The following is a 22,419-nucleotide window of genomic DNA, read 5'->3' as shown; positions in this document are numbered from 1 at the left end:
TCCAGTTTTTAAAATATTCATCATGGCCTAAAACTTTAGTTTCAGAAAGTACACGCTACTTTATTGGGCACAATTATGGACCCACAATTACGTATGACATTCATTTCCTCCAAACTAATGTCGATAAAATGTGTGACTCGCATTTGTATAAACTATACTACACTCATTGATCACTCGGGAAGATATCAAATCATTGTGATTTGATACATGTACTTTGCTATATCAGCAGGTGAGAAATCTCTTCATAATATATCACCCCTACTCTATGCAATGAGGTACCGTGAAATGGCTTGGAGAAAGGAGGTGCAGGGTCACTTTAGTATATAGGAAGTTAATACCAGTGTTCAGACACTTGCATTGCAGAATGAAGTTGACTGGAAACATTGATATATACCTGCTTGCCTAGTGTTTCTGTGCATGAGGCTGATCTGAATTAGTAATCATTTCTTAACACCATTTGGCACATAACGGCGGCTGCAAAGTTAATTTAAAACGATAAAATCTTCTACAGTTTAAAATCGTAAAGCAACAAATTATAAAATGCACTCTTACCCTTATTAATGTTCATACTAATATTATTTACAGTACATCTGTATCTTTCATGCCCCCTTTAGAACAACCCCCTACTGTTCTTTGTTGCAGTACACACAGTACATATAGAATGACAAGTACTCTGCTAATTGGCATTTCACACGTCTGTACAACATGTTTCGAGGAAGGTAAACTTCTGCCCAGAATATTTTGCGTTTTAGACCATCACGTCTTGGGGCACTAGTACCACTAATAGATTTTCTTACTTCCGTATTTTTGTGTATATTTTTTCTTGTTATCCATTTAACATCAACAGGAACATGTTTAAATTAATTGTCTTCCTCTGTATGATGGTCCTGATGAGGTGACTGCCTAAAACAAGTAAACTCACTTTAGATATTTATACTAGATTTGCAACGTGATTTCTTACAAATACATGAATGTGCAATGTTCTGCGTGTTCAGCACGTGCTGGCACATGACGGTGGAATGCACGCCAGGCCAGATTCTTTCAATTGATGTTTCCATATGTAAAGCATTAAGTACTTCCTACAGCAACTGCTATGATGATAAATGGATATCATTGTTCTTGTATAGTTGAAAGTAACGAGTCCATGATTGTGAACTGTTGCTTAACTGTTGCCACTAATTGATCTGCTCTGGAGATGAAGTTCTGTAAATAACAAATACAGACATAAACCAGCCCCATACAGCCGGTGGCGTGAAGGACTATTTAAGGCGAAGAGCTCTAAGCTATTCCCTAGACAGTGGCCCTGTTAGTGTCTGTAGATTCAGGGGAACTTGCCTCAAGAATTGACTGGCAGACTCAATATTAGCCAAGGCATTTCAAAACATGTAGTCCCCTTACCCTAATTCTGGAGAGACTTGCTTTTGCTGAATGCACCTTCGTTGTATGAGATGTGCCAAATGTAATTCACAATTCAACTGACCAAATTCTGTCAAGGTTAGGACAAGCAGAGCCACGCACAGCAAGGAGGGGGTAGGATACCTCAGGCATGGTTGTCATTCAAGCAAAGCGAAAACATCCTACAAAAACAAAAAATTATCAGACTTCCTAATGTGATTACGGCAGTACTCCTTTTGAGCGTGACGTTTTTCTCTTTCTGGGTGTCATCATACAATGGCAAAATTATATTATACCATGAAGTAATGAATAAGTTACTTTCCTTTGGCATCTTTTTATCTGGTAGAGACTCTATCTAGCTGCAGATTCTCTACCTTAGAATTATCCCTAGGCATCAGACTGGATCTATGGGGATTTTTCGTGAATAGTACCCCTGCACACTGGAAGGTGGCGTAGTTTGGCTCAGCATGGTATCGTCCACACCAGAAGAGACGCGTGCAGTGCTTATATAGGCACAACCCCGGGCGCTGATGTCAGTTATTTTTTGCGATGTTCCACCCCAGAAACGCAGATCCACGAAGCATATTGACCACTGGTGTGGAATGCTAGGGCGCTCAAAGGGGAAAGTCTTCCCCCTAAAAATCCAGTCATAGAGCTGGTAGGACGGGGGAGTCGGTAAGGAATTTGTGGCTATATAGTCTATACCAGATAAGACACAACCAAAGGTAAGTAACTTGCTAATCAGACAGGGAACTTCTAACTACTGATTCCTTACCTTAGAATAGATTCCCAAGCAATACTTCGCTGGAGGAGGTCTTCAGACCAATTTTACATATAAATGTACATCTCTACGGACCTGACTCACCAGGCAGTAATGTTCGGTAAACGTGTGCAAGAAAGCCCACGTTGCTGCCTGGCAGATGCCCATGACAAGAACTCTGCGTGCTAATGCTGTGGTAGCAGCTTTATCTCTGGTGGAAGGAGCACCCAAACCATCAGGGGGTTGCTTCTAAGCCAATGCATAACAGATTTTGATAGAGAGCGCAATCCATTGTGAGATGGTCCTCTTCTGTATGGCCCTTCCTTTCTTTGCTCTGACATACCCTATGAAGAGTTGGTTGTCCACCTGTAACTCTTGTGTGCAGTCAGGGTATAACAACAACGTTCTTTTTTGGGTCCAGGCAATGAAGTTGCTCCTTTTCCTTGGAGGGATGAGGGAGAGCATAAAAAGTAGGCAGACTGATGGATGGAGTGGCCTACGTGAGCGGGGGTCACCACTTTCGGGAGAAATGAAGCCCTCGTACGAAGCACCAGTTTGTCTGGGTAAATGTTCAGGTAAGGAGGCTTGTATGACAAGACCTGAAGCTTCCTGACCCTCCGGGCAAATGTTATTGTCAGCAGGAAGGCCATCTTGATGGTAAGGAGCTTGGAGGACAATTGTGCAAAGGCTCAAATGTAGCGCACATCCGGAATGTGGGGAACAGATTAGGGTGTCCCTGAAGCATAGTGAAGGGAGTTGGTATAAACATGTTGCAACCCTTTTAGGAACCGAAGTACAATAGGGGATTAGTCGAGTGAAGGTTGGTCAGGCAACGCAGAAAAGCTTAGATAGCAGAAAGGTATCCCTTAACAGTGCCCGGAGCAGAGCCCTGTGGGGCAATGAGAAGAACAAACAGGAGAGCCTAAAAAAAGGGAGCAGAAAGAGGGTCAAACTATTTCTCTGCACACCGTACCACATGTTTGCCCCAATGGTAGGCGTATACAGTTTTGGTGGAGGGACGCCTGGCTACCGGAATAACATTATAGGCTAACATTGCACTCTTCAGGTGGAAGGTGTAAAGTTGTTGACTGTCACTGCTCAAACTCCTTGCAAGAATGTGGAGAATTGACAGGTGCAGGTGCGGAACCCTTCCCTGCTGGTGCGACAGATGAGCCTCCCGAAGGGGTAGCCTGATCAGAGGACCGATGGCCATGCTAAACAGCTTGGGATATCAGACTCTCTGTGCCCAATCTGGCGCCACAGGGATAATTTGAGCCCAGTCGTACCTGATCTTCTTGCGAACTCTAGGCAGGAGTGGTAGAGGCTGAAAGGCGTACAGGAGGCCTGAGCTCCACTCAAGAGGAAAAGCATCTCCGAGCGAGGGCTGCCTTGGAAACTCCAATGCGCAGAACTGCTGATATTGCATGTTCTCGTCAGTTGTGATCCACAAGGTATCTTCGGCTGAGTTCGTCCGCTCTGGCATTTCGAGAGGCCGCCTGGTGTTGAACCACCAGGGAAATGCCCTGACATACCAGCCATGTCTAGAGATGCGGGCCTCTTGATGAAGGGTCCACGACCCCACCCCTCCTGTTACAGTACCGCATGGCGGTGGTTTTGTCCGTGAACACCTGCTCTAGTATTCGCTTGATGAATAATGGAAAGGCTTTCAGTGCCAGCTGGATGCACAGAGCTCCAACAGGTTGATGCCGGATTCTGCCGGAGACCGAAGACCTCTGAGCGCCACCTCTCACAGATGGGTGCCCCATCCCAGTAGTGACGCATCTGTCACTATTGTCAAATCAAGTTGGGGAAGGATGAGGGGTCTGCTCTTGACCCAGTTGCAGTTTGTTAACCACCACGGCAGATCTTGTGCTGTACCCTCTGAGATCAGGCCGTGTCTGAGAGATTCCCCTGATGCTGCGACCACTAGAACCTCAGGGCCCGCAAATGGCAATGTGCATGGGTCACTAGCAGTATCCGTAAGGCCAGATGGCCGAGCAGCCTCCGAGTCAATCTCACCGAAATCCAGGATAGAGGCTGAAACATCGGTATCATAGCCGGAATATCCTGGACTTGCCAGAAACTGCACTCTGTCCAGAACAACTCAGATGAAAGTTTATGAGGAGAGAGGTGGGGCAGGTCATGTGTGACTTCAGTGAACCCCAGCAAATGCAGGTGGTCCGCTGTAGTCTGAAGGTGGGAGACGACAGCCTGGGGCGAGCTCACCTTCCCCTAGCTCAACTACTGGCTGTTGGAAGACTGGCACCCCTGATCTCAGCAGTTGAGCTGCAACCACCACCATCACCTTGGTGAACACCCAAGGGGCACTTGTAAGGCCAAAGGAATGCACGGCAAACAAAGTGTTTGTGACCTTCAGTGAACCACCAGTAACGTCTGTGGGCGGGCAGGACGGGGATTTGAAAGTATGCACTCTGCAAGTTCAACGCTATGAACCAGACTCCTTAGTCCAGGTCAGACCAAACCTGGGCAAGAGTACGCATTTTGAACTTCTTCTCAAGGAATACATTGAGAGAGCACAGGTTTAGAAAGGTCTCTCACCCTTTAGGGCACCATCAAGTAGCGGAAATAGCAACCATGTCCTACTTCTGGTATCTGCACTATCCCTGTGGCTCCTTTGACGAAAAGAGCTGTCACTTCCTTGCTGAGAGGGAATGGTGTTTCTCTGTCATCCTGACGTAAATAGGTGGCATGGATGGAGAGGTAGTCTTGAAGGGGGGAGAGTAGCCCCCCCTTCGCAAAACTCAATGTTCGATGTCATAGCCCACCAGTGTTGCAGGAGGTGGCGGATCCTGACCCCCACTGGGCACCCATCATGGCAAGAGGGCAGACTGTAGGGGCTTGGAGCCTGTAGCTTCTGGTGGAGTGGTGGATTAGCCCGACCTCTGGCTGCCTCACCCATGGGGTCTTTTGGTACTGCATCCTCTGCCAAGCAGAGGCTGGAAAGCTTGTGCGCCACAGTGGCTGGTTGGGTAAAGACACAGCTGAAAGCCCCTTTCTTGGCCACGAAAGGAGCAAAAGGCGGATTTGGGCGGACTATGGGCAATTGAAAGACCCAAGGACCTTGCCTTAGCCCTGCTGTCCTTAAAGCATTCCAGTGCTGAACCCGCCATGTCTCAGAAGAGACGGGAGCCATCAATGGGCATGTCCATGAGTGATGTTTGGGCATCCCCAGAAAAGCCATTAGTCCTCATCCAGGCACGACACCATAGGGCTGCTGTCGACGTAATCGCACAGTGAGTCGGTGGTATCCAGTCCACATCTAATGGTGAACTTAGCTGCATCTCTCCTGTCTGCAATAGCCTGGGAGAGCATGGCCCGGGCCTCTTCCTGGACCGTTGGCACCACCTGCGCAACCATATCCCACCGAGAGTGGGAATAGTGGCACAAAAGGCACGCTGTGTTCGCAGACCGCACTGCCATGCTGGTGGCAGAAAATATCATCTTGCCTAAGTTGCCCCAAACAGGGCATCAGTAAGTGCTTAGCTGGGGTAGCAACTAGATAGGAACCGTGCAAGTCACCTCTGGTGGTGACGACTCCACACTAGGTTGATTGACGCCACCTACCGGCATGCAGGGGCACAGCTCAAGAAACATTTCCGGAAACAGTCTGACGCCTGGGGATAATTCTGAGGTAAAGTCTCTATCAGATATGAATTATAAATGAGGATCATATTTATTTTCTTGCTACCTTGAGGGGTAGTATTTGTAATAGTGGATGGGAATAATGAAAGTAAAATGTGAAGTTAAAAAGTAATATGAGTTACGTATTATTTATTCCAGCAGTCTCCCTGATCATAGCCCCCACACACCCCAATACCCTCACTATTTTGAGGAAAGGAAGCAACCTGAAAGCGGAGCATTAATAAACCATTCATATTTCTGTTCACATTTTGCAGCATGGAGAAGGCTGCCAGTTTACCCTAAATGTCTTACACTATCTATAAAATGTGCCTTGTATTGTAACTTTGCTTGCTTCTGTCTGCAGGATCTCCTTTTTTCCACTAGGACATTGTCCGTTTAATCAGTGGTAGGTGTTGTCTAGGGCTTTATTGCCATGAACAAACCTTCAGGATAAAACATTTTATGGTCAAATGTAATTCATTTCTGTTTTTTGAAACTTTTATGAATCCTGTATTTGTCTTGAAATTGATAAAGATGCATTATATCTATTTTCTTTCAGTCCTTGCGACAGAGAGAGGCAATCTTGAAACTTATTTTGAAGAATGAGAATGTAAGTAAATCAAAATGCTGCTCTCTGCATATCTTTCTATGTAACTGCGCTATAGCACCAAAAATGTTAGAGAGCGAAGCATAAATGGAATTTTTTAGTAATTCAGAGTTGACCGTGGTGGGACTAACCATCTGTGACACCCACTCCTTAGATAAGTGGCTCCATTTAAAGGTGGTTGTTTGCAGGCCACACTCATTCTTCATCTGCACCATTTGAAAGTGGGTGAAGCAGCAGTTTTTTACAGGGGAGCCTCAATTGACTTTTTAACTGTCAGCCCACCCGTCATGAGGTTATTCGTCAGTGTATGTCGGAAGATTCACCCTATTTATAGCAGTCCTTCCGTAGTCCTGTTTGTTTCTTGTTGGGGACTGTCCTGGAAAGTCTGGCAGTTCCAAACCGCAAATAGAAGCGTCTGCAGCATATTTGACAAACTCCATTACATCAGGGCAATTGTTTTTTGCAGAAATAAATGTTTGTTTCTACAAAATAAAAATAAAATGCTGATCATCCTCCATGGAAGGCACCCAGCAGCATTTCAATTTTTCCGAAAAGGCTTCTACCACAGTGGCAGAAGCACTTTAAACAAAATGATCCACCCTGTGTTGGTGGGTGTCTTGTAGTTTAGTTGTAGGTCTTCCTCCCCGAATGCAGAGGCATTGGCCTCCACCAGCCTGACAGTGAAAATAATTGTTTATGAAGTAAGTATCATTTAGGAAACTGTCTCTTATGTGATATGTCAGTAATATGATACATCGTGTAAAGAGTCCAGGAGTTCCCTTACTAGTGGACCGGGCTTGCTACGCAATCCCAAAGTGCTCTTTTAGGGGGTACTGTGGCCGAGCAGCCTTAGTTTTAACACAGACATTTGCAAATACACACAATGATTAATAAATTACTTCACAAATCAAGAAGGAGATCCACACCAATTTATAAAAATAGCATGTATCGTTATATATGTTTAAGCATCTGAGAAAAATCGTTCAAGTAAGCGTTTTTTAAATATATATTCTTTTCACTTTAAAAAGTGGGCAATTTCAGAGTTCTGCAATGTTATCCTATGGAAGTAAGAACAAGGTCTGCAAACAGGTGCAGTACATCAACTTACAGACCCAATCTCCAGGAGTTAAGGTGAGTGGTGGCAGCACCAACCGTACACCACCAGCGGCAGATGCAGGGTACGAATCCGCATCGGAATCCCAATGCTTTTCAATGGTGATCGGTCTCTAAACCGAGGCTGCAGGCTCTAGCTAGGAAGCCAGTTCAACTGAACCAGTAAGTGGGCTCAGGTCTTGCAAAGCTCGGGGATGGGACATCTTTGGTCCTCTAATCCAGGGGCGACTGGCGAGAAGTTGTCTTTCGGCGTCAGGTTTTCTCTTACCGATGTATTTGTTTTGTGGGGGAAGGAGGTGATAGAGGAGGAGGGGAAGGGTTAGTACCAACATATTTCTTTCTAAGAGGAATGTGATAATTGTCCTCTGGCTCTGATTTGCGTTTAAGTGGCAATTTGGTTTAAATATGTCCAGTTTTAGGGTTAATAAATAGTTCTTTTTGTTTTGCGTCCAGTTTGGAAGGCGGGACGTCAAAATGGGGCTTTTGTTGCGGTAAAGGAGCATTTTTGTGTCTAGGTGTCAAGATTTTTGGTGGCAGTGTTTTCAATGCCAAAGCTTTCGTATCAGAAGAAGCTTTCGAGACTGGTTCTGATTTCGAGGTCGAAGGTGTCGGCTCGGTGCCAGAGTGTGGTCGACTCGATCCTGAGCCAGGCGGCTTTTGTGTGTGTTTCGGGGCCGAGCCGGAAGACGGGGCGTTGGAAACATTTTCTTGGTGCCGACCTTGGCCCGAAGGCGGATGTGGGATCATAGCATTTTTCTTTGGCTGACTTGGACATTGGGACAAGGGAGGTTCGATATTTAAGGTACGCTGACCTTGCGGAATCTTTGTCCATATCATAGCCGGATTCTGAGGCAGAAACAATCTCCTCCTGTTCTTGTTCTTCCTTGGCTCCTAGTGCATCGTAAGTCTCTTGTTCGGAATCTTCTCCAGAGAGGTCCGGAATGGAGCAGATGTTTTGGCTTTGCATTTTGTGACGCCGAGCCTGGCGGTCACAACGCGTTTTTTTCAATCGGAAAGATCTATACGCGTTGCAGTCCTTTTCGTTGTCCTCTGGGGATAAGCACCAGTTGCACACTTCTTGTGAGTCGCTGCTCGAAAACTTTGCGTGGCACCTGGGACATAATTTAAATGGAGTCCGATCCATGGACTGACGCGGCTAGGCCCGACGGCCTTCCACGAATTTCCGATCAAAGTGTTTTAGAAACCGATATGATCTGCGAAGAATTGGATATGCGATCGAAAACAATACCATTTAGGGTAAGTGGATTGCGCTCCGAGGGGAACCCGAGGAACTGTTTTGAACCGGACCGCAACAATACACGTCCGAATCCTATGGCAGAAAAAAACAGTCTAACAATGGAGTCGATGCCCATGAGCACTATCACCGAAAGGAGGAGTCACCTTACCTCATGACTGGAAAGATTTCTTTGAAGAAAAATAACTTGAAAACATCCGGACCCAACACTAGATGGCAGGAGTATGCAAAGCATGCAAATCTACAGCTCTACATGCCAAGAACAGATGCTTCCTGAGTGAGTAACATTTTCCTTCTCATTCCATAGGTGCCATTCTTGGAATGCCATTGAATAATTTGCCCTTGCACGTCCTTGTTTTCTCTATTTCATTTATTCTTTGCCCCTGATAAAGCCTTGCAACATGAAGCATTAGTTCAACAAGTTCCCTCGATGTTGCCTAAGAACTCCTGCATCTAATTATATCTTTTGAGATGGCGCTCAAATATAATCTGGTCTTTTTTGCAAACTACTTTGACTGTCTGAAATATATTTGCCTTTGCACACTTTCTCTCTTTCTATCGGTCTCTGTAACTTTCCCATGGTCTGCCCCAGATGGTTCTCAATCCTCCCATTGCAGTGGATTCTCTGTATTCAGTACTCTGGATTACATGCGGCAGGAGAGGTTAGCAGTGAGACATTCCCAACCTACCATGGTCTACCCCAGATGGTTCACAATCATCCCATTGCCATTCTCTGTCTTCAGTACTCTGGATTACATCCGGCAGGAGAGGTTAGCAGTGAGACATTCCCAGCCTAGAGTTACAACTAAGCATGCTGATCCATTTGCTTAAACATGCATCTTGGGCTGTTATTGACCCTCTTTGCCTTTTGTTCCAACTGTGAAAAGATTGACAGGAAGGCCGTTTGCTTCTGCAAATAAGTTGTTGGACTTTTATTTGCTGTGGGACACCAACCATAAACATGAAGTAGAAAAATGTTGACTTTGTTAAACAATCTGCTTGTTGGAACTTGAAATGTTTTCTTAGACTTTGTACTCTGGCAGTAGTCGGAGCCCTTAGCAAATGTCTTGGCAATCCAGGACTATGGCGAGTTTTAACCCAATTCTGAAAAATGAACAAAGTGCTACAAACATGATTGACACAAGATCAGATTAACAGCATTAGGATTGTACGCTTGTGGTTTCTGCAAGAGTATAGGACTTATGACTGAAAATGATAGTGTTTAAACACTTTCAGCCTGATTCATGAAAACCGAAATCTGCGATTTTCAAATTGCGATTAACAGCGGATCGCAATTTAGAAATCGCACATCGGTATTCATGAAATTTACCGAGAAAAAAATGCGATTCGCACGCGGCCGCAAAAAGCGTTTGCGAGTTACGGAAATCTCAGAATAATCGCTATTTTCGGCAACATCCGTGTAGGAATTGCGATATCGCAAATAGCGATATCGCTAATTGCGAGATCGCAAAATCGCAAGATCAGGAAAATGGGAAGTCTCATTTCGAGCACAGTGATGACATCACAACCAGGAAGCAGCCAGTTCCCACCCCCATTCACAACAGTGAGGCAGACCTCGAGGCAGCAACTAACTCAGCTTCTACCAGGACACCAGCAAACCTGCTATTCCACACCCAATCTCACTGCAGGATAGTGATCTATCCCTTATACCAGTCAGAATCGATTTTGGTGAAGCACAGAGCATGTGCATTGTATTCAGCGCTCCCTGAGCAAAACGGATCGTTTTTTGTGATTTTTAAATAATTTTAAAACTGTGTGATTTTCATGTTGTAAATGCACTCAGCATACCTCTGATACACTTGCACGCATTTTCGCCCATCTATCACGGCGCTAGCTGCCGTTAGAGCTTCAAACCGGGCTCAGGCTTCTTTGCACTCGGCGGCCATCTTGAGTGGGGGCTAGAGTGGTGGGAGCGCTCTAGTGTACCACATATAAGGAGCCCTGAAGCAGCGCTCGCGAGATCTATCCCTTATACCAGTCAGAATCGATTTTGGTGAAGCACAGAGCATGTGCATTGTATTCAGCGCTCCCTGAGCAAAACGGATCGTTTTTTGTGATTTTTAAATAATTTTAAAACTGTGTGATTTTCATGTTGTAAATGCACTCAGCATACCTCTGATACACTTGCACGCATTTTCGCCCATCTATCACGGCGCTAGCTGCCGTTAGAGCTTCAAACCGGGCTCAGGCTTCTCTGCACTCGGCGGCCATCTTGAGTGGGGGCTAGAGTGGTGGGAGCGCTCTAGTGTACCACATATAAGGAGCCCTGAAGCAGCGCTCGCGAGATCTATCCCTTATACCAGTCAGAATCGATTTTGGTGAAGCACAGAGCATGTGCATTGTATTCAGCGCTCCCTGAGCAAAACGGATCGTTTTTTTGTGATTTTTAAATAATTTTAAAACTGTGTGATTTTCATGTTGTAAATGCACTCAGCATACCTCTGATACACTTGCACGCATTTTCGCCCATCTATCACGGCGCTAGCTGCCGTTAGAGCTTCAAACCGGGCTCAGGCTTCTCTGCACTCGGCGGCCATCTTGAGTGGGGGCTAGAGTGGTGGGAGCGCTCTAGTGTACCACATATTAGGAAACAGTGTTCTACCGCGCCAGCGGTCGCGTTTGCGGGGGCGCCGGAGTCTCGCCTGAGTCAGTCCGTCTGCGCCCGTCAGCGTCCCGGAAGCGCTCGGGAACGTTTCTGGTGGGTTCCTTTTAGCTCTTGGCTTGATGTACACTAGAGATGATCTTCTGTCTTACAATGTACACACTGCTCCATGTCAGCGAGCTATCCCCTACTCTGCTGGGGATATTACTAAGTGCCCCACGTGTGGGTGGATGCCGGTCCCCACAATTCCCTGTCCTGGCAAGCTCCTTCTTTTAGGTACTAACTGCGCCTTGTTAAATACTAGGTCTCTTCCTCAGCACGCTCTCGACATATATAATCTCTTAACACAAGATGACATAGATTGTCTCTTTCTCACAGAAGCATGGCTCGGTGAGGGCTCGGAACCTGATCTGGCTATTGCCATCCCTCCCTCATATGCTATTTTCCGTCGAGACAGATGCAAGGGAAGGGGAGGCGGAGTGGCACTTATCATTAAAAGGCACATTCCTTGTACCATCTTGTCGACGGATGATTTACCTGACTGTGAAATCCTTGCCTTCTCCCTGGCCCTATCCCCCCATCAATCCTGCCTGGGGCTTTTGCTTTATAGACCACCTGGCCCTCTTGGCTCCTTTACTGAGGATTTGCTATCGATCATTTCCACACTGAGTCTTAGAGCAAAACACTGCCTAATACTCGGGGACTTTAACATCCACATGGATAAGGGCGAGGATCCTGAAGTGCAAAAATTTCTGGATATGACATCATCGGTGGGACTTCATATGTACCTACAGTCCCCTACACATGAGAAGGGGCATATTTTAGATCAAATTTTTTCGGTGGTCCTTTCCTCCCTTGCCCCAGTTCTTTGGTCGGACCATTTCCTAGCGGATTTCACGCTTGTACATCAGCCTGTGGCCGCCCGCATTTCGCAGCGGCTCACTGCTCGTAGTTCTAGAGCCTTCCACAAAGTCACCCCGGCCATGATCACCCAGGCTTTAGATACCCATCCTTGTGTTCTTACGGGCAGTCTGGAGGATGATGTGGTGTGTTTTCAGAATTGGCTCACTGCACGTTTGGAAGCCTTGGCACCATCTCGCCAGGTTAGATCTGAACTGGCACGAGCATCAGCCCCGTGGTTCTCTGCGGCCAAGAGAAGGCACTGCAAGAGGCTGGAGAGAATTTGGAGGAGGCACTATGATACATCGGCTAAGCAGTCTTACAGAGCAGCAGTGAAAGAATATCACAGGGAGCTCGTTGCAGAGAAAAAATCCTTTTTGGCCAGAAGGATCGAGGAAGCAGATAGCTCCTGCAAAGAGATCTTTAAGATTGTTAAAGAATTCACCTCTCCCTCCTGCTGCATTTCTGCATCTGCTTTCTCGGAACCTTGGATCACGGAGCTTGCAGTATTTTTTACTAATAAAATACGTACTATCCAGTCAGCGTTGCAAGGAACCCAGATCATCTTGAGCACAGGTTCAGAGGTCGACGGCCTTTCCAACCCCTGGTTATGCCCACCAGCTATGCATATGGATTCTGTGGGCCCTACCCTGCACTGTTTTCCCTCTTTAGAGCCTCAGGCCTCGCTTGACCTTTTGTCTAGCCTGAAATCTGGCTCTCCTCTGGACCCTTGTCCCGCCAAGTGTCTTGCGACCCTGGCACCTGCCCTTAATCCGATCATCAACCCTCTCATTAATGCATCTTTGAAGTCGGGCAAAGTCCCCTCCTCCTGGAAACAGGCCTTAGTTCTTCCCCTCATTAAAAAACCGAATGCAGATGCCAAACTGCATTCTAATTATAGGCCAATCTCGCTGCTTCCTGCCCTGGCCAAGATCACTGAAAAGTGTGTTCATACCACCCTTACCAACTTTGTAGAAGGTAACTCCCTTTTACATCAGTCACAGTCTGGATTTAGATCTAACCTGAGCACCGAGACCGCTCTTCTTGAGGTTACTGAGATTGTGAAGGAGACCCTCGATAGGGGTGGAAAGGCCCTGCTTATCATGCTTGATTTGTCGGCGGCCTTCGACACCGTCCCCCACGACCTCCTCCTAATTAGACTCTGGGAGATTGGGCTGCGGGGCACGGTGTTCGCATGGTTTCAGTCTTTTTTGGCCGATCGGACACAAACGATCTGGGCTCCCCCTTTCTCCGCCTGGATGCTGCAGCTTGAGGTAGGGGTCCCGCAGGGCTCCATACTGAGTCCTTCCCTCTTTAATATCTTCCTTACACCTCTTGCTGCACGGGTGGAGGAGCTAGGGGCCCAGATCATATCCTATGCGGATGACACACAGCTCCTGTTCACTTGTGACAGGGGCTGTGACTTCGATGGAGCAGCCATTCGGAAGTGTTTGGAGTTTGTGTTTGACTGGTTTGGGAAAAATGGCCTCAAATGCAACTCCGACAAATCCGAGATATTGTTCTTTGGCTGTCCTGCAGACCCACGTTGGAAGCTATGGTGGCCTTCGGCCATGTCTCCCCCTGCCAGCGATTCGGTCACAGCGAAGAACCTGGGTATGATGGTCGATAACACTCTTTCCTTTAAAACCCAGGTTGCTGGCTTGACTGGGAAGTGCTTTGCCATCTTAAGGATGTTGCGCAAGTTTCTGCCCTATTTATCTTTGGAGCATAAGAAAATTACGGTGCAAGCATTAATTGGCTCGCGCCTAGACTACGCCAACATCCTTTACTTAGGTCTTCCTGAGTATCTGCTGACTCGTCTGCAGATAGTTCAAAATTCTGCAGCCAGGGCAATCTTCGGTTTAACTAGAAGATCTAGGGCCAGCAATCTCCTTGTCTCTCTGCATTGGTTGCCGATTCGTAAGCGTATCTTCTTCAAGACCCTAACTACAGCTTTTAGGGCGCTTCACAATTTCGGCGCTGAATATCTGCAGAGAAGGGTCAATTTCTATCTTCCATCTAGACCTCTGAGATCTGCTGCCCAGGCCAAGGCTATCGTTCCAACAGTGAAGCGTGCTCGCTGTGGAGGTCGCTCCTTTAGTTACCTTGCACCCCGCCTCTGGAACACACTGCCCTTGACGTTGCGGGTGTGCACCAATCTCTCGGTTTTTAGGAAAGGACTTAAAACCTATCTGTTTGCTTTGTAATGCTGTTATGGTTAATTCTGGTTATGTTTTCTGTTATGGCTGTTTGTTTGCTGCTGGTATTTGGTGTGATGATCTTTAGCGCCGGGACGCTCTTTGGAGCAGCTGAGCGCTCTACAAAACAAACAGTAACATAACATAACTGCAGCAATGGCAGAGGAGGCTGTACCAGGGCCCAGCAACACCGGGCGCAAGAGGAAAATTTAATTCTCCGAACAGGAGTTGGAGCACCTCATTGATGGGGTGGTTGACAACCACTCAAAACTTTTTGGGAGAGAATCAAGGAGGGTGCCTGAGCCGGAGAAACGGCGAATCTGGGTCGGGATAGCGGCCACAGTGAACTCCGTGGGTGTGGCACACAGGTCACTTGAGGAACTCAAGAAGAGGTGGTACGACCTCCGAGGTCGTGCCAAGGAGAAGGTGGCCGAGAGGCTGGGCGAGAGCCTGGCCACTGGAGGGGGAGGACCTACAGTCCCTCCCAACACCCCCATGGAGGACCGCGTCGAGGATACGTTGGAGCCCGAGGCGTGCATTGGGGTCACCAGATTGGACTCATCCCGCCCCACCCAAGAGAGCCAAGGTAAGTGGCATGCAACTGCGACCCTGTCCCCTATCAATGGCCATGACCCTATAGCCTCCCATAATGTTCCAAAGTCATGCCATCCGTGCACATTAGGTAATGCCCTAAAGCATTGTGGGACATGTAGTCTGCCCACAATGTACAAGTACCCCCATGCAGCCAGACAGGTTCCAAAGTACGCAATGCCACAGCCAGTCAGGGGATGTCATCCAGCATGCATGTAGCAACTGCACGTGGGACAGATACATGCAACTAATGAACGTCCACTTCCCTCACAGGTGGCGCAGACAGCAGCGACCGGGCCAGGCTGCTCATCGATGAGCAACCAGAGGATGCCGAGGAGGTGCCGTCACCAACACATCCTGCACCAACAGGCGCAGCACCTACCCCCGCAGCCAGGCCCACAGCATCTGCGCCTCCACCATCAGGCACAGCACCTACCCCTGCAGCCAGGCCCACAGCATCTGCGCCTCCACCATCAGGCGCACCACCTACCCCTGCAGCCAGGCCCACAGCATCTGCGCCTCCACCATCAGGCGCAGCACCTCTGCCAACCTCAACCCCACCAGCAGCTGGAGCCTCCACATCTGGTCCAGCGACTGCGGTGACACAGCGCCCACCCACTGTGGCCAGCCAGCATAGCAGGCATGGCAGGGCTCGCCTGCAGAACAATGCACGCAGCGGCAGGAGGGGGATGGATGTGCGCGTGCCGAGCATGAACATTGAGCGTAGGATGCTACGCATTCACCAGCTGCAGGCACGCCGGTAAGGGGCCATACAAATGCAGCTACATAACATTGGCCGCAATGTGGCAAATGTGGCAGAGAGGATGGACCGCATGACGGCAGCCATGGAGGCCAACACTGCTGCGCTAATATCGCAGCGCAACACCGCCCGCCGCCGCCACCGGCAGCTACTGACGCAGCTGTCTGCACACACCAGATCCAACTACGTGATAGGGAATGCGACGTCCCAGCTCTCGCGACGGTCCCTGGCGCAGCAGCAGCAGTTAATCCAATGCTGTGAGGATGTGGCCAGAGTGTTAGAGCACGTCACCACTGCCATACTGGCACTCCATCCCACTCTACCAGGCAATGTCGGGGGGGACGATACCAGCGAGGGCACCTCCAGTGTGAGCAGCCTGTCTGCCTCACAGGTTGCGGTGTTACGACGTAGCACCAGGCCCACTGCAGGATCACGTGCGGTGGCAGAGGAGGAGCCGGAGAGGCGCTTGGATGCTGCGCGCCAGAGGCGCACCTGAGTTACATGTACTTTTACAGGGACATGCTGACACTACAAGCCTGCCCTGTGTTTTGGACGCAGCATTATGGGGCAATACTGATTGCATAGGAAGGATGGCAACTTGACACTATTATTGTGATCCAACAATAATATTTATTCTTGCATCATGCATTGGCGTCCTGTCATTATTTCCATTTGCATGCAATTGTGATTTGTTGGGTGAGGTGAGTGGGTGCACTAGAAACTGTTCATTGTGATGTGGTTGCGGCGTCTGTGGCCTTCAGCTGGGTTCTCAACGCGTGCATGGCGCACATGTGCAGGTGGCCGGTCGTCCCCTTCCGACTCACTGCCAGAGATGTCTACAGGTATCCGGCGCTTGGTAGCAATGTTGTGTAGTATTGCACACACAGCCACAATGCGGCAGCATACATCAGGACTGTAGTACATGGCCCCACCTGTCTTGTGAAGTATGCGGAATCTGCTCTTCAGTAGCCCAAAAGTCCTCTCAATGCAATTCCTTGTGCGTATGTGTGATACGCTGTAACGCCGTTGCTGTGGTGTAGCAGGGTTGATATGGGGTGAGGAGGTTTTCACGCAGGGTGTAGCCACTGTCACCTGAATGAGAGGAGCAGAGGGTGAGTGCCTGTGCAGCGCAGCTACTTCATCACAGTGTGACATTGTGGGCAAAGTGTACTTACCAAGTAGGTGTCCTTCCCCAAAGTCTCCCCTGGCCAGTCGTGTGTGGAGGCCGCTGTGCCGGAATATGAATGAGTCATGTGTACTCCCCGGGTACTGTGCCACTATGTCCGTGATGTATGTCTTAGCATTGCAGACCATCTGGATGTTGAGGGAGTGGTAGGACTTGCGATTGCAGTACATGTACTCCATTGCAGCTGGTGGGCAGATGGGGATGTGGGTACAGTCTATGCATCCTATCACGTGTGGGAAATGGGCGACATTGTAGAATTGAAGCTTGGTCTCATCCAAATCCTGTTGGCTTGTTGGAAATTTGATGTGGTGGTGTAGCTGGGTCAGCATTGCGTCAAGGAAACTCCCTAGGCAGCGGGACATGGTGGGCTGGGATATCCCCCCAGCAGCTGCAACTATCCCCTGGAAGCTCCCGGAGGCCAGGAGGTGCAGGCTACACAATACCTGGACATGTGTTGGCACGGCATTGGTCCGCCTTGTTGGGTGCTGCATCAGGGGGTCAAGGTCCTGAATTAGCTTGATGATCATTGCCCCATTCAGCCGGTACTTTGCGTATATTTGCTCTCTGGTTTGGCCCAGCAGGGTGACCCGCTGGCGGAATATCCTGTCCTGGATTCTGCGTCTCCTCCGTGCTGCTCGCTGTAGCCTTCGCCGCCTGACCACCATGTACAGTCCTGACATTCTGACACTCCTTATGCTGATGCTGCTTCTCCTTAAGTGTGTTTGGTCAGGCCTGCACCAGTTGCTGATTGGCCAACGGTTTTTCAATTTTTTTTTTTACTATGAGTTTGATGGTTACCACCTGCTTTGGGTTGTCCTTAAATTGCGCCTCGCAAACTGCGCTTTTAGGGTTTTTCGCTAATTGCGATTTTTCATGAATCCCGATTGCGATGATATTGCGATTTTGCTATTTTTTTCGCAGACTCCGTGATTTCTCGCTATTTCCGATTCGCAAATGGTCTACTGCTGGCATTCTGCGAATCTTTTTGCGATTTCGCAATTCTGTGTTAGTGATTTCGCTATAATCGTGGTGAATACCGATTAGGGAAATTGCGCCCGCGATAGCATTTTCGCAGCTATTGCGAGCGCAATTTTGCTTCATGAATCAGGCTGTAAGCTCTTATTTCCAACAATACCTCAGTTTTTCTTGTTCAAGCCCCCTTCCTTCATCATCTAATTCCACAACTCGCATCTCAATAATATTTGCTTGGATTGGTAATTGACACAAACTAAGGAAGTTCCATTTAAAAAATAATAATAATGTACTAATTGGAAAAATACATTTATGAACTGGTATTCATTCCATTTTTTATTTTTTAGGTTCCCAGTAATTCATACCAGAAAAATATTACCTAAATAAATAAGGCTTTTGCAGCCTGCCCTCATCAGAAAGGTGTCCAGATTAGATCCCAAGTATACTAGGGTTCACTGCCCAGATTTATGTATTTATTTGTTATTTGCAGGAGAAGAACAGGTAATTAGATCGTCTTGTTTAGCTTGGTGAGTTTACCAAACCGTGGGTTGGAACCTAATGATAGGTCATGAGCCGATTTATGTGAATTGCAAAAGTCGCTGTCTATATGTAAGTAGTCTTTAAAATGATTAGCCATCTTTGTGTACCAGTGCAAAGTTACTGAACAATGTCCCTAAGTCCAGTTTTTAAACAGTCCCTTGCGAATATTGCCAACTAAGACTTTCACCGTTTAGTATTTGTTGCTGCTCTTTTTTTCTTTTTTAGCTTCACAAAGCTATGTCAATAGAGAATCTGATCATACACAACCACATCACCTCTGTACGACTTTCGCACAAAGATTGAGAAAACTGGGTGTAGCCAAGACCGGGAAGCCAACCAGGTCCAACATCTTTTGATTCTATTAAAATCATTTAATCTCTGCTTAAAATAAAATGAATCTGACCTTGTGCAGTGTGATCTGGTGCTCATGTGAAGTGCACCAATGCCTTTGCGCCATGTAAAACCGATGGATATCTGTAATGCATAGAGGCAGCGCCACTGCAGAATTATTACTAGGTCAGAGTTTCACTAGGAAATGCCTTTTGTTGCTTTGCTAATAATTTTGGTGCAGTTTGACGAATCTTCACAAAACTTTCCAAAGAAAGTACTCTTTTTTTCCTTGTTTGCACATGAAACGCTTCAAGGTGATCTGTCAAGTGTGGGCTGAGAAAAAGAAGGGGGTCCCAAAACGCCTGTAGTGGCCACGGGTGTCCTATGCCCTGGGGCCAAGCACTGTATTATTAGGTAAGGGGGGGGCATGCGCTCATGCTGCCCCCCCTAACCCTTGCAAAGCCCTATGTACCCAAACCCCTCAGCCGGCTCTTTGTGTCCCGGGGAGCCCAGCCTGCCCACAGGTCTGCAGGCAGCGAAAGAAGTATGCTCCCCCTGGCGGAAGCTTTAAAAAGCCACACTCTTCCCCTGGAAAATGGGATCCCCAGAACCCATTTGGTCTTGTTTAGGGGGCTGCGTGCCGCACTCCCGATATAAATGTTTTTGGCCCCATGAAATGGGATCTCGGGGCCTCCACAGGCTCGGATAGGGGGGCCTGGTGGCCCCTTCCCCATATAAAATATTTTATTTTTCAGCCCCTGGGGATGGAGTCTAAGGGGCCATTCGTAGATGGGAGCTGGCCACATGTCACATTCTCTTTATTAAAAAGAAGGCCCTTGAGGATGGGGTCCCTGGGGCTAATAGTGGCATGGGGAGGGGGAGTAGGCCACCCCTCTTCCCTTTTCAAAAATATGGGCCCTGTGGGATGAGGACACCTGGGCCACTAGTGGCTTGGGGAGGGAGGTTGTGTGCCCCCTCCCCTTTAAGGAAAAAAAGGACAACTTGTGGATGGGGTTGCCAGTGTCTATAGAGGATCGGGGAGGGGGACCATGTGTCCTACTCGCCAAACATTAGGATTTGTATCCCTCCCCTTAACTAAATGAAATGGCCCCAGGAGATCGGCTCATGGGGCACTAAAGTCTCGTGGAGGGTGCAGTGTGCCCCAGCAGGGGTGTTTGTCTGCCAGTGCCACTTTGATTCACCCAAAGATGTTATTGCCTAACGGACCAAAATTAATCAGATTCAGAGTTCTCTATAAGGAAGTCACTGGAAGGGTGACTTGGGTCTTAGATCAGAGTCTCCTCTTAGCAGCCCCTTCCACCTGCAAGGCCTTCAGAACACTGGACAGTAAAGCGGAGCAGTGTGTCTACAGCATGTTACCAGAGGAGGTCTTCTGTCTTGGGGAGAACTTTGTGACAACTTTTGTGATGGATACTTCTAACTGTAGATTCCTCACCTTTTAAATTTCCGCAGCTGCCAGATTAAATCCAGATTTTTCCAAGCAATTGCTTCCACCCACCAGCCAATGGTCAAGACGACCTTGCTGAAAGTAACCGTATGGAAACGGTTATCAGCGCCACAGCTGCACACTGGTGTCTGTTTCCTTTCCTTTTTTTCTGGGCCCTGTGATGCAGATACAAAGTTCTACTCACTCCTTTTGTTGGTTGTGCCAACCTACATCGAAAATTTAACAGTGTCTCAAGGGACGTGACTCCCCCTTAAACCCACAGGCTGACAATGAATATTACTAACTGCGGATTCCTCACCGTAAGAAGATCTCCCGGCGCTAGACTGGATCTGAAAGTTGTCAGCATAGCCCATGTGCACCAGCAGGTGGTGCTGTGTGCTGCAGTGGTTTACTGCTAGGTCCTGGAAGTAATGGCTGGAGCTGCATATAGACCCCACCGAAGCACACTAGCATAAGTTCCTTTCTTTCCACACCTTCGTACGCCGAACCAGAACTACCCCCTAACTTTTTCTCGTCAGTTCACTAGATGTAATCCTTGTAGGGACAGTTGCAAACAAATGTTTGTGGCAGATCCCCATGTGCTGTGACTCTGGCATTTGATATTGTGCCACGAATCCAAGTCTCAAAAGGACAACGGTCCAAAGCAATTTCCGAGATATACAGTAATGATAATAAAACAAGCCGTGATGAGCTCATTATATATTTATCCAAGTCCAGCCGGGTATTGGATTTTTTTTTCATAACATTAGTAGAATTGTATAGTGCATAAGAGACATTTAGAGAGCACAATCCTGTGCTTTTACCGCAGGACAGAGAAGGTGACAAATAAAGAATAGTTGTAAGGAGAAGAAGATATCGCAGGCAAGAGAGAAGTGAGCAATCTGGACACTTTTGAATTGATGTTACAAGAGTTTTGCCAGAGTAGTACATACAGGAATTTGATACACATTGGTTTTACTGTATAACTACTACAAAAGGTCGACGTTTCAAACCCCGCGCTCAAGGATTCGAGTCTTATTCAGGACCGCTGACTCCAACTCACAAGTTGCTCACCTGACAACTACTGTTATGCTGGACGTCCTCGGGATCGGTTTGAAGATTACGTTCCACCTCTCAATCTATCCAATGTCTGGACTACCGTAATGGCACAGCACATTGAACGGATTAAGTGAGGGATATTGTGGGGGGGGGTTTGGAATCAGGAAGGAAAGGAAGGGGACCTCAGGGAGGGAGATCTGGAAAAGACAAAAAAGAACAAAACTCATAAATATCTTTCTTTTACAGGCATTCTACATACAGTAATTCCAAGCTATAACTTAACCCTTTCTAAATACCTGTAAAGAAAAAGAAACCATAAGGGGATAGGTAGGTGATGGTAGATGATGGGATAGAGGTGTTACTGCAGTAATACAAAATCAACATTGACATGTAACCTCCTTGTATGCAAGCCTACACAACAGTATAACAACAAGAAACTACGAAAGTAATAACATACCCCTAGCTCACTCGTTGTATGCTTCACAAGGATCGAGAGTATAAGAATACCACTCCTGATTGATCCCTGTTAATAAAGGAGTCAAAGACAGTTGGATTAAACACCATGCATACCATACCCCATCCATCTACATTGGAAATAAACAATTGATGCAGTCCCGGCGTTAATATCACACAAGGACGTTTTCTGTTACTGTGAAGCTCATCGAGCAGGAATCTTGTAAAGAAGCCAAAAGGCTCTATGATCCCCTTCTGGTTATTTGAAGTGCAAAACAGATACAATGTAAAGGTACTCAAAGGGGTTCCGTGGATTAATCAGCATCCACTTCCACCGTCGGCCGACAATACCGACTGGGACAAATGCTTGCTACTTGGAAGGGGTTCTGTCCCCGAAAACAAACAAAAACAAGGGTGTCTAGCGAGGCCGCTAACACGAACCACAAACGTCTCCAAAAGTCGACGGTAACTTATCCAGGTGCAAGCACCCTTACCGCACCCAACAACGAACCGCTTCTTCAACGACAGCTCGGACCGGAGGATTTGTTGACACTGAGCGCTGTAAGTCTTCCTCTTTATACTTCCGCG

General features: G+C 47.6%; 1 protein-coding gene across 2 annotated transcripts in view; it reads left to right on the top strand.

The window, feature by feature from the left end:
- Window positions 1–22,419, top strand: part of LOC147693203 (outer mitochondrial transmembrane helix translocase-like) — a 306,515-nt gene that overhangs the window by 123,424 nt on the left and 160,672 nt on the right. For both annotated transcript variants that reach the window (XM_086933622.1, XM_086933623.1), the window contains one exon: window positions 6,357–6,407. In XM_086933622.1, coding sequence (XP_086789748.1) covers window positions 6,357–6,407 — 51 coding nt within the window. The remainder of the gene's footprint in view (window positions 1–6,356; window positions 6,408–22,419) is intronic.

This window comes from Lissotriton vulgaris, chromosome 8 (genome assembly GCF_964263255.1).
Source record: "Lissotriton vulgaris chromosome 8, aLisVul1.2, whole genome shotgun sequence".
Taxonomy (NCBI): domain Eukaryota; kingdom Metazoa; phylum Chordata; class Amphibia; order Caudata; family Salamandridae; genus Lissotriton; species Lissotriton vulgaris.
The sequence above is the reverse complement of the archived record's forward strand: the minus strand, read 5'-3'. Positions and strand labels throughout refer to the sequence as shown.